Raw genomic sequence first — 12,716 nt, 5'->3', positions numbered from 1 at the left:
CTGCCCCCGCGACCCGATCCCGGATAAGCGGTAGACGATGGATGGATGGATGGATGGATTAGTATCCTTGATTTTGAGGGATTTTTACCAAAAAAGTCTGTGAAAAATCCTTGAATTTAATGTTTCAGAAGGTGCGAGATCCCTGGGCATATGATCTCATCATGTAACTATTCATTTGAAAGCAATCTGAATATTTCACAAAGTTCGTGGGAATTTGTGGGAGACAAGAAAAACTCCATTATTCATTTGTGTTTTGCAGTGAGAGGTTATTGTATTGCCTTTACTATTCTCTGCAGAAGTATAATACTCAGATGTTCAACTGGAGCAGCCAGAGGAAGAACGAGGAAGTTTTAGGGTTTTTTCTTCACGCCCTAATATTCCCAAAGTTGTGGAAAGCCATGTACTAAAACCACGATACACACTGAAAGTTGACTATACTATCTCACCGCCAGGTCCATTAGTGACACTTCCTGCAGCCTTCGATCATATCTCGCTATCTTCCTCAGAAGATATTCTAATTCTCACTTTCTTCCCGGAGAACCTTAGGAACTAAGGAACTACTTAGGAACTGTATGTGTTGGCTTCAATAGTAAGAATGGAAATTCAGCTTTACCCTGGAAAATGCATTTGATCAAATACTTTTACCACAAGTAAGTTTTTTTATGTCACATTTTTGTGGATTTCAGAAGTAAAAAAAAAAAGATAAAAATAGTAAACTCCTTAAAGGGCAAATTGGTTGGAGTTCTAGCCAAATATTTAATGCCGAAAATTGGGAATGACATCGTTATTATAACCTCAAATTGTAATATTTCGGTTGTACTCAAACAAAGCTATAATACAGGGTTGTAGAGGTTTATGATGTAGGTTTTTTTTATATTACTACATGAGATATGACTCCTTTTTTTGGGAATCAACAAGCACATCCATATCTCATACATACATCTGCTGTATGGCGAGATTTGATATTCCACCACTGCACTCTCAAAGCACTCAGTGAGGCAATGCTTGAGCTGTGTGGGAGTAAATATCCTGAAAGCAATAAAATTGCTATTTTTCAATGGGAATTATGTGCTGCTGGGTCTCAGTATTCATCATCCTCGGATATAAACTAAAATAAATATATTCACTCGCATGTCAGCGGCAGCCAAAGAGATAATTTCAGGGAGTTTAAAAAAAGCACTCACTATTTTCACCTGGTAACTAGATAGCACAGGTGTGATTGAAGAGAAATGCCACGGTGTTTAACACTCAGTCAGAGAGAGTGGGAAATTAACTGGATCGGTTGTAGAGGAAGGGAAGACACCGCTAGAGCTTTATACATTCCTCTCGGCCCCATGCATCTGCCACCATAATTTGTGGTAATGACGGCATCCCAGCAGGGCGACTCTGCGCAGAGTGATTCCGAATTGATTTAGTGCATTAATTACGCCCCTGTTACGCCGGTGTCATGGACAATATTTTACAATTTGATAAGCAAAAGACGCGCCGTGGGATCATTTTTGATGAATTGCGAGGGTTCGTTTGTGGCGAGCTTTTATGGTCGTACCTTTTAATTTAACAGTAATCACTTTCCCCCTCCGCGCCATGGAAGCAGCAAGATTTTAATTTCACCTCCGAGACCTCTGCTCTGCACCGTGTCTGCTTTGATCAGGCGGACAAAAAAAAAGAGCGGGCCGACCGCACGCACCGACACGCATGAGCGGGACAATCGGAATGCCAATACAAGAGAGCAGGTCGTGAGCATGCATGTTTAATCTGTGTGTTTGTGTGTACATGCATATGTTTCCATAATATGTGCTGTGAGAATGTGTGTGAGTGTGCATGTGTTCAGGGCCTGCTCTGCATTGAAAAAAACAGCTCTCCAGTGCTGCAGGTTAAACAACCAGGAGCCCTGTAATGAGCAGGAGCAGTGTCTCAGTCGTACCACCTACCAAGAACAACATCCTAACTGCGGGGCAGCAACTCCCACAGGAGTCAGGTACAACAGGGTAGTTTCCTAAGTGTGCATGCATAGTGTATTAAAACATACATTATGTCATTTGTCTTGAGTAAAACTGTGGAATAAACACTGAATAAAGCGTGTTCACGTTCAAAATGTGTGTTAAAAACTAAGTTGAGGCTTCAACTTCTGCATGGCTAAGTGCAAAGATAGAATACACCTTTACAGAGGAGAGGGAAAGGCCTCAAGCCAAGAGATTTCTGCTTCCCAGCCTGTCCATATAGGACGGTATCTTAGCCAAAAGAAATTGTGTTTTTTTCCGATGTTGCTCGGCATCCCGGAGGGACTGCAGACCTAGTTGACGCTGATGTTTAATCAGATCCAGACATTCAGGAGGTTTCTACCGGGAGCCGAATTAACCGCAGAGGTCTCTTCCTCTCCAAAACAATCACGCGGTGAGTAAAACCGGTGAAAACACTGAATAAAGCAGTTTCATGTTAAAAATCAATGTTTTTTCGATGCTGTCTGGCTGTCAGCTTCTTTCTCTGATAACTCTGATAAGACCCAGATACCCGATGACTAAAATCCTTCATCGGTTTAAAATATATAGTTAACAACCAAGATCTAACAAGTTTATTGTAAAATGGGGCCTCAAACTGGATAGAAATTCAATTTATGACAGCTTCTGATAGATAAACACAACACTGATGCATGCTCAAAGAGAATATGACATCTTAATTAAAATGACAGACGAAATAAGATGTTGGAAGAAATTAGGAAACGTATAACAAAGATCTATTCATGTTAATGCGGACATGTTACATATTAAACATTTAAATATATGCCTATACATAATGTATACCGCTTCCTTATTATCCCATGTTAATGCGGACATGTTACATATTAAACATTTAAATATATGCCTATACATAATGTATACCGCTTCCTTATTTTCACTACTGAACACAAAATGCAGCAACAGAGCAGAAATGATAAGTTCGGTCAGTGTAAGCAGCACCTCAGATGAAACGCATCCCTGTTATAGCTTGTGTTTTTCTGTTTGCCGCGCTGATGGCCAATCAAAATGACCGAAAGGGAAAAATGACAGATCTGTCCATGTTCATCTGTCCCGCATCAAGAGGTTTTTTGGTTGTTAGTTTTTGTCCCTCTGTATGGCTTGAGGGAAGAGGTTGGAAGAGCAAGTGCACACACACACGCACGCACACCACACACACACACACACACACACACACACACACACATATACACACACACACACACACACACACACACGCACACAGAAGAACGTTTTTTATTCTCATTTTTTTCTAGAGTTAATTTTGTCTGTTCGATTCAGATTTTTGCTAAATATATAATGCTTCCAACAAACTGTTGAATATGTCATCCATTAGCTTGTTTTTTTCTTTTCATATTATTTTTTAGCAGTTTCTTATAAAACACTTTTTAAGTAGAAGTTTTTCAACTTTCAAATCACACAACTGCAGAAAGTCCTCTTGTAAGGGAGCAAAAGAAAGAAAACAAAGTAAAATGTTATATTTGTCCTTTCTTGGGTTTGGACGCCTCCATTACCCCACAATTAACAGGATATGAGATACATCAGGGTAGTGCCACTGTGACCTGGCAGGGTGCTTGGCTGGAGTGAACAGAGTGCTAATTTTCCCAGCGTTAAGAGCTGTAATTACGCAGGCGCTGCCGGGCGCTAACAGGCTGCAGTCACAACCTTCTTTGAGCACCTCGGCTGGTTCAGAGGCTAATGTAACTGTACGATTTGCCCGGCTTGTATGCCTCTCTCCAAGCGTCGCTGGGGGATCATAGTGTCATTGTTTTGTGACAGCCATTGTGCCGTGTGGAGCAAAATAGTGTGAAACATTTATAAAGAGCAGGGACAAAGGGTGAGGGAGAGGAGCACTTGACCTCTTCGCTGTCTCCATGTAAATAACATCTCTCACTGCGAGGGGAGAGCGCTCTTCTCAACCAAAAGGCCTGCAGCACGGAGCCCGACCTTAGATACAAATCAAGTATGTCCTAAAAAACAGATATGAAGTCTCTTTCAGGAAGTGGCAGCCTTTTTTGAAGACATGAAAACATTACCTCTATCAACCGAACCCACTGTAACCTTTGAACTGGCTCCGTTGTAGGCCAATACTGACATCCAGGTAAAATGTTTGCGGTATCTCAAGTTTGTCATGACTTGTGTTTTTATTATTTATTTAATTGTATTATTATAATTATTTGTATTTAATTGTATCATTATTATGTTTTTCTTTATTATTATAATTGTTTAATGTATGTTATTATCAATAATATTAATATTGTTATTAGTATTATTATTGTATATTATTTAATTTATGTAATTAGCCATAATATTATTGTTCTTACTATTTATATTTTATAATATTATTATTATTGAATTTATGTAATTAGCAATACTATTGTTATTAGTGTTTTAATTATTGTACATTGTTATGTTTTCCACTTTGTCTTTTCTCCCCTGTTATTGGGAAGTTCTGCATATATGAAAACATATATATGTAAATATATACATTTAAAAGAAATACAGAGATGGATTCAGATTTTCACGGGGCTTGAATTTGGCGTTTCACATCATCAAATGGTGTTTGTCGGTGGTGGGGTTGAGGTCAGGGCTCCGTGCAGGACGTTCGACTTCTTCCACACCAAACTTGGAAAAAACACTTCATTACACACAAGTATGGAAGCCATATAGTGCATGAGTTAATGGCAAACACTGCTGAAGGACAGACGTGGCAATAGGGTGGAGTCTGAATTACTGCCTCACAGTAAATTAATAGCGTGGAGTCACACTCTCAGGCACAGAGAGGAGCGATCAGATGAGTGCTGAAAAATGACACACAGAGAAGCTGTAATCTCTGACTAGCACACTGATCTCAGCAGGTTGGAGCAAGGACATTTAGAAAAGAAAGAAACCTACAAAGGATGAAACGTTTGTCATAATGTATGAACATCGCCACACCGAGATAAGCGACCATTACAGTAACCTCCTTTAGACTCAACGTCTACATCTCTGCTAATAGACCTGCAACCTGATAGACCTGAGCTCAACAGAAATATAATAGCCAACTAATTTGATAGTCGTTAGTCATTTTCTATCCAAAAATGGCAGAAATGGCTTTTTTTTTATATAATGAGACTCAGAATTAGATTTAAGGTATTTGGTAAATAATGAAAAAATAATGTTTTACTAATTATTTTGATATTATAAAATGCAACGTCAGAAAAACACCAATTCATAAAATCCTACTTCCCATGTCATAGATGAATCATATTAAAGTGAACATATTTGTGATTTAGACTAAACAAGACATCACCTAGAAACTGGGATGGACATTTTCCCACAATGTTCTGACATCTACACAGCTACAAGTATCTGCACACACACTGGTAGCTTGATAAGCATACGAGGCAGCAGAGCAGAAAAGCGCGTGCCTCCACAAAAGATTTCTGAGGATGTACGCTTTGAGAATAGCTGAGCTGCAGAATCACTGAACGCTTTCATTTGCAGCTGAAACACAGCCTGGGGAAAATGGGAATCCTTTGGTGTGAGGAGTCTCTTTTCTCTGCTCTCATCCCTTTTTATTCTCTTCTCTCCTCTGTTGCCTTGGCTGTGCCGAGCTGAACCCGCGGAGCCACGTTACCCCCTCGTTTTTTTGAGAAAACAAAAACAAAAAAAAGTTGGAAATGAGTGCTTGTTAATAAAATATAGAGCGGTATCTCTGTCTCTCTCGGGCTGGTGTTTGCCAGAGATAAGCTCCGTAAAGAGTGTCTCCGTCTCTCAACATATAGTATAGTGACCTTGCCATTCATCTCTCTTTATGGCTCGTGCACGAGCATGTGTGTTTGTGTACCAAACTTGTGATTAATTCCTCCGGGGAGAAGTTAGAGAGTTTGAAACACACATCGTGGTGTCTGCGTACATCGCTTTAAAACGGACATGGCCCCTCTCAGCTGCAGCCCTGGCATGGCGCCCTGTTCTTCGAGCGCTAGCCGGCCAGATTGATCCGGCTTTAATGAAGAGTCCTTCAGCCTAGGTGACATCATTAGCTGGTTGTGGGCCACTGCAGGCCACTTGGCTCGGCTACCCCTCTTCACTTCTGGGAAAATGGGTCATTCTGAGTGACAGACAGACAGCGGCCAGGGGAGACGGCCAGAAAACTAGACGGAGAGGGTATGCCAGGCGGCAGCACGGAGATGCCCTTCACACACCTGTGTCTGTATTCACAAAATATTTAATCTCTCATCTACTTCTGAGGAGCCCTGAACAGTTTTAAGAAAATTAAACTAAATTGGATTCTTTCCATTCCCTGGATTGGATAGAAATTGATGAGGAGTCGTGTGTGAACTCTGAATAGAGACAGATACCAAAACCTGGTATTATTCTGGCCCCGGGGATCACTTATTAAAGGCCGTAGCATACTTAAGCTAAGTGTTACCGGTTCTTTTATCGATACTTTTTAGCATTTGGTGTAATATCATGCTTAATCATGTAGAAAAACGATATTTCAAATCTACTGTCCACAGTCTCTCAACCACCTCAGTGTGTTTTACACAAGCACAGCGAAATTTGACGAACAAGCGAACACTAAAGCAATCTGTATGTATTCTAACTGTTAAGCTTTTTATTTTATTTTTGCAAATTATTAGAAACTTAGCGGCTGGTTGAGACAAACCAGCGGAACTTGCTGGCTCTCGGGAATATCATTTATTTTATTGCCATTGAGATATTATTGAGTTTATATCCTGACTTTACTGCTCTAGAAACAACATTTAGTAAGGCTATATTTAAAATATAAATACATTCTAATCCTGTTAGAAATGTCGTCTTTTTGAAAATAATATATATTAAAAAGAAAGCACTAATAAAAAAGAACCAAGAATGGAGTATTAATAAAAAGTCAAAACTTCCTACATGTGACCATGTTTAGCATTAAACTGGACTAAAGCCATAAAAAAGCTACACACTCTGATGTCATCTAGCATTAAACAGTCTTTCTTTGGCTTGATCACAGCATGTGGGCATCAAAAGGTCAATTCAGATCAGTATAAATAATTCAACCTTAGACGCTGCATTTTAAAATGTTCACTTTGCTTTATAGTGACCTAATGTGGGCTTCGGAGTTGGATATAACAAGCTATTTGAGAATATAAATTGACCCAAATGTGACACAGACTGGGCTATAAAACTAACTTCATCACATTTCTGATCCTCTCGCGTTCATGCTGAGTCTATCAAAGGGGAGGCAGAGAATGAAAGAGAAATCAAAAGAGATGCACTTTAGAAGAAATCTGGTACTGAGGAGGCTGCAGAGCCATCTCATCCATCTAACTGTCAGCATCTCACTGGGCAAAAAAAACCGCACCAAGTCCTTTTCTGTCTGTCCCTACCCTCAACCCCCCCCCCCCCCTCTCTGCTCTCTCCTCATACACACAAATATATGCAGACACAAACACACACCCCTGCAGCACAGTAGCTAAACATTGTAATTTTAGCACAGCAGCTGTTTTTGCCGGCCATAAAAGCGACAACCCTCTAGCTCTTCTCTCGCTTCCTCCCTCCGTCCACACTTTGTCCATACTGTACGTACTTCTCAGGCTGCTGTTTTCTTTATAGTGCACCACATCATCTTAACCATTTCCAGCCAGCCCGCAGCTTCACTATGTATCAGTCTAACATGGTGTATCTGCCGACATTGAACTCTACATGAACCACTGTGTGTCGCTTACAGTCGCACATAATGCAACAGATTTAAAGAATGAATAAAATTCAATGGTATAATTGAAGAGGAAAAGTTGTAAATTGATGTATATCACTTGTATAAGCCTTTACATCTAATTTCAATATCTTGTTTTCAAGTTGTCTTAATGTAAAATCAGGGGCTTAAAGATTAGGTGAAGAAAAATATATAAATTCAAGCACTTTCAATGACAATTCATGTTTATTTTCAAAAACTTTCAAGGCCTTGATTTTTTTTTCACAAACAAGGATTCCCCGTGGGAACCATGTAAAATGTCATTCTTAAAAAAAAAAAGGGCTTGTCCGTGAAAGTCCATCCTCACAGTATCCATCTTAAGAATTAGAGTGGGGTCTCTGATTTCTTGGGACCAATAGCGTGATTGCTACAGAGTTTCTATGGCAACCAAATAGCTCCCGAATCCTGACCCCACCCTCACATCCACTTAACAATCCCCCAGATGCCTAATTGTTTCCCTAATGATGCTAGGCCTAATGGGACTGTTTATGGTATTCATTTGATAGCGCTGGCCCAGTAATTAGACTACACCTCACTTCATTAAACAGCAAGGGGGAGGGATGGCGCCTGATGGCACGTACAGTATATGCACATTGGAGCACATGGGAAGTTCTAAAGCACTGTCCTGATGATGGACACACACACACACACACACACACACACATATTCAGAGAGTGGCTACAGACCCCAGAGAGCTCTGTGTTCCAGAGGACTGGCGATGGCTTTTTACATTCAGAGTATTGCTCATTTGCCTGCAGCATCTCACACGCATTTTCTTACCTGTACCTCTTATCATTAGTTCCATTGAACGGCATAGTGTTGTATTGTTCTGGCAAAGGGGTTTAATTAATATCCACGAGAATAAGATTGTGAACTCATAATCGGCTGGTTACATATTGTAACACCCTCAAGAGAAGAGATCCAGCAACATCAGCTGCCCTGAATACAAATGTGAAAAATTTCCAACTGCTGTCTCTTAAAGGACTAATCCAACTTTAGAATTTTGGAAATATATACTGTATATATATTCTTTTTAATGGAGAGTAGAGTTTAAATGTCTCACGCAGGCGGCACTCAAATGTTTTGACATAGTTTTGAAGTTTTATGGGTAAAGTATTCCTTTGACATCGATTTTACCACTCTTGTAGCAGATTAAGCCATTCAATTAATCCAAACAAGGAGCTGCAACAATAAAATGCAAATTCACTTATTTGTTGTATTCGTGAAGATGACAAGATCTCCGTCAATTTCATCACCCTGCCTTCAGAACAGAGATAGCTTCACAATGTGCTTGGCCAAGTTTAAAGGAACAGTGGGAGCAATTAAAGATAAACAGACAATTCAAAAACTGTCTAATTTACATTTTATGTCTTTATGTCTTAGTCGCTTAAGACTCTTCAGTTGATCCAAAATACAGCGGCACGTGTATTGACAAGAACAAGGAAACGGGATCATATTACTCCTGTATTAGCAGCTCTGCACTGGCTCCCGGTAAAATACAGAATAGAATTCAAAATCCTTCTCCTGACTTACAAATCAATTAATGGTCAGGCTCCAGCATATCTTAAAGATCTCATAGTACCTTATAAACCAACTAGAGCATTACGCTCCCAGACTGCAGGGTTACTTGTGGTTCCTAGAGTCTCTAAGAGTACAATGGGAGCCAGAGCCTTCAACTATCAAGCTCCTCTCCAGTGGAACCAGCTTCCAGTTTGTGTTCGGGAGGCAGACACACTCTCCACATTTAAGAGCAGGCTAAAGACTTTCCTTTTTGATAAAGCTTATAGTTAGGGCTGGCTCAGGTTTGCCCTGGATCAGCCCCTAGTTATGCTGCTATAGGCTTAGACTGCCGGGGGACACCTCCCTGCTCTCTTCCTTCTCTTCCTCTCTCCTCCCCTCCCTCTCTTCTTCTCCCTCTCTATCTGTATGCATTTATGTAAATGTATGTTACTAACTCACCATCCGGGGTATCATCCCCGGAGTGTCTGTCTCTCATGTGGCAGGTTGCCACTGATAAAGTTTACGTCAGGATCATGAATCGTGACAGCGCCTGCTGACCTGGTCCTGCTGGACACCGGGAAGCCTTATTGACATTTTCCTGGATTCATCCATACTTTCTATTTTTTTTTCCAACACAACATAATTTCTGTCAAATGTTGTATTTGTACTATGTTGTTTATCCTGTACACACGACATCTATTGCACGTCTGTCCGTCCTGGGAGAGAGATCCCTCCTCAGTTGCTCTCTCTGAGGTTTCTTCCATTTTTCCCCCTTTCATTTTGGGGTTTCTTTTAGGAAGTTTGTGATATTGGGCTATACAAATAAATTTGATTTGATTTGATTTGAGCTAGCATGCTATTCGCCATTTAGGACACAGTAGGGTGTTGTTCAAAATCCCAACTCTGTTTCCCTTTGTGTCCCAGTATTTTTCCTCTCCGCAGTGTTAAAATATTCAGTCTTCGTCTCTCTCTTTCTACTCATGAAGATACAGTAGGATGACATTAGCTGGCGAGTAAACAACGGTTCAATGTTCATACCTTGAGGAAGGAGAGGTTACGGTTTCGATCGATGCTGGTAATCTCCAAATTGCCCATGACGACTTCGCAGTTCTCGTAGAGCTTCTTCAGGGTCCGGTACTGCTGGTCCAGGTCCGACAGAGTGCTCAGCTTGTTCTCTGTGCCGGGACAAACTGGACACGGAGGCAGAAAAATGGTGTCACTTCAAAAGCAAATTAAAATACGACAACACACTAAAGTTCAACCCCAAAAAGGTCAAAGCCGAAGAGCAACATATTTTCAGAATATGGAATTAAAACTCAAGGAAAGTGCTTTGACCGCGATAGTCATCTTAAAATACCATCAGGCAAGCTAACTTGATCGCATACAATAGGCTATACCGTATCTGCTTAATACTTAAAAGGTTAAGTTAAATACCTTTTTTTTCCAGTGGTACATTTGGTGTAAGATACATCTCTTTTCCCCAGGGTTATATTCTCATAAAAAAAACTTGGATTATTTGACTCCACTTACTGAGGTTTCAGCTAAAACACCAAGACTCTAGATGCATGGCTCAATGGCTGCTGTATAAAAAGGTCTTGGAAAAATGTAAGAATCAGTGTGACAATGAATGGAGAAGAAAAAGTCAAAAGAAGACCCATTCTGGCAGGGTAGGGATTAAAACTATACATTGTGTGAATATGAAATACAAACAGAGGAAAAGAAAGAGATAAAGGGAAGGATTGAAGGAATAGTTGTAGAGAAAGAATGGGTTAGGAGATTACGTAAATTACTAAAAAGAGTGCAGACGTGAACCTTGACAATGAGGAAGCTGCGAGAGTGGAGACTTTGGGAGGGACAAGTGGGGTGAGAAGGGTGGATATCATTTCTCTGAGGCAGTGACCTACAGTCTGGGTCTGGCATTGGCACACCGTTTAATCAAAGATATTCAAATTGCATTGGTTGACCTTTACACAGGGTTTCACTTGGAGACTTTACTCAGCTGACGAGATTACAACACTTTGAAGATATTATGGTGAGTAGAAACTGCTCTATTGGAGTGTGGGAAGGCCTGGCAATTAGAAAGTAGTAGATTTCATTCACACACACAACAACAATAGGAAAACCATGAAAGCGCAGGAATAGAAACATCGCTTCCAACACCGTCTCACAAGCTTTTAAGAATCCATGCCAATGGCACTGACAGTTACAGCTACAGCACATGTATACACAGCTCCACTAGTCATTTCAGCCAATAAGAAAAAATGGTCCCTTGTCCATTCGTAAACGTACAAGTTGAACACAAATGTTCGACAAAAAGACAAATTAAAAAGGAAGGGAGCTCTGAGAGCGCAGACCTCCGCCAAGGCCAAATGCACCACCTCGCAATGTTAACGGACGTGAAAATTCAGGATTAGGATAAGCTCTAAAATGTTATGGGTTCTCCCGTGTCCCATGCTACACCTTTACACTAAGCTTCATGAAATTCAGGACGGTAATTTTTCCAACAAACCAAACAAAACGTCCCTGGTGGTGCCATCCAACACGTGCAACGTTGTACCTGACCAAGGAAATTAGCAGTACAGGTTTTGATGTTGTGAATAGACATCTGGTAGCGAACACTGCCACATTTGGGTTTAGGGGGGAGTAGACCGCATTTGTGCTGCAGTTTGGGTCTCAGATTTAGAACCGCTACCCCCTCTATAAGCCAGTGGGTTCCCAATTTAAACATGTTATGCTTAACTGCGACTGTTAAACTGCGCTTGAGAAATGCACAAAAGCCAAAGGAGCTCCTAAATGGCCTCCTGATCTCAAGAAATGTCCTGATCATTAGGAAAAGGTCCACAACTAAACTATTCATCTGCTTTTCAACTCTTTGCAGAAACACGTGAGAACATATGGATTCTGTAAATGTTTGTTCGTCTGCAGTGCTAATGACAAATGCACGGCAATCGACTTAATGCAGCAGTTACCACTGTAATTAGTTCCTCCTATTTCCACCCATCAAGCACTCTCTCCGTCCCTGCCAGCCTTTCCACCAGTCAGTCAGTCAGTCAGCCTCCCCAGCCTCAGTCCTGCTACCATCTGCTCCATTCAGCTGGCACCATCGCCACAATACCGCCGGCACGACTGGAGGTTTGTGTGCACCGGAATGGAGTTTGGCTCAATGTAATTAAACTGCTCATTAAAGTTTGTCAGCGGTTCAACTTTGACTAGATCTCACTTCTTTTTTGAGGAAAGGGAATATTTGAATTCTATTGCAGTTCGCATGCTTAGCCGAACCATATTTAAGCATAAAACAGAAATGTCACCCGACCATTTCTGCTGAGAAAAACTCAATTGGCTTCGAGTTTTGGTCCAGAATAGTGCCGACACGATTTCAGATTTTCACTCCACGATAATCGCGGACTAAAGAATTCATGCTAACGATCTTATCACGATGTCCGTCATCAGTCAAATTCATCTTTAACGTC

General features: G+C 40.8%; 1 protein-coding gene across 1 annotated transcript in view; it reads right to left on the bottom strand.

Moving 5' to 3' along the window:
- The window catches only part of LOC115017944 (receptor tyrosine-protein kinase erbB-4-like), a 237,739-nt gene that overhangs the window by 108,270 nt on the left and 116,753 nt on the right, over positions 1-12,716 (bottom strand). The window contains exon 2 of the mRNA XM_029446699.1: positions 10,285-10,436. Within this exon, the coding sequence (XP_029302559.1) occupies positions 10,285-10,436 (152 nt within the window). The remainder of the gene's footprint in view (positions 1-10,284; positions 10,437-12,716) is intronic.

This window comes from Cottoperca gobio, chromosome 2 (genome assembly GCF_900634415.1).
Source record: "Cottoperca gobio chromosome 2, fCotGob3.1, whole genome shotgun sequence".
Taxonomy (NCBI): domain Eukaryota; kingdom Metazoa; phylum Chordata; class Actinopteri; order Perciformes; family Bovichtidae; genus Cottoperca; species Cottoperca gobio.
This window is presented reverse-complemented; position numbering and strand designations above follow the sequence as displayed.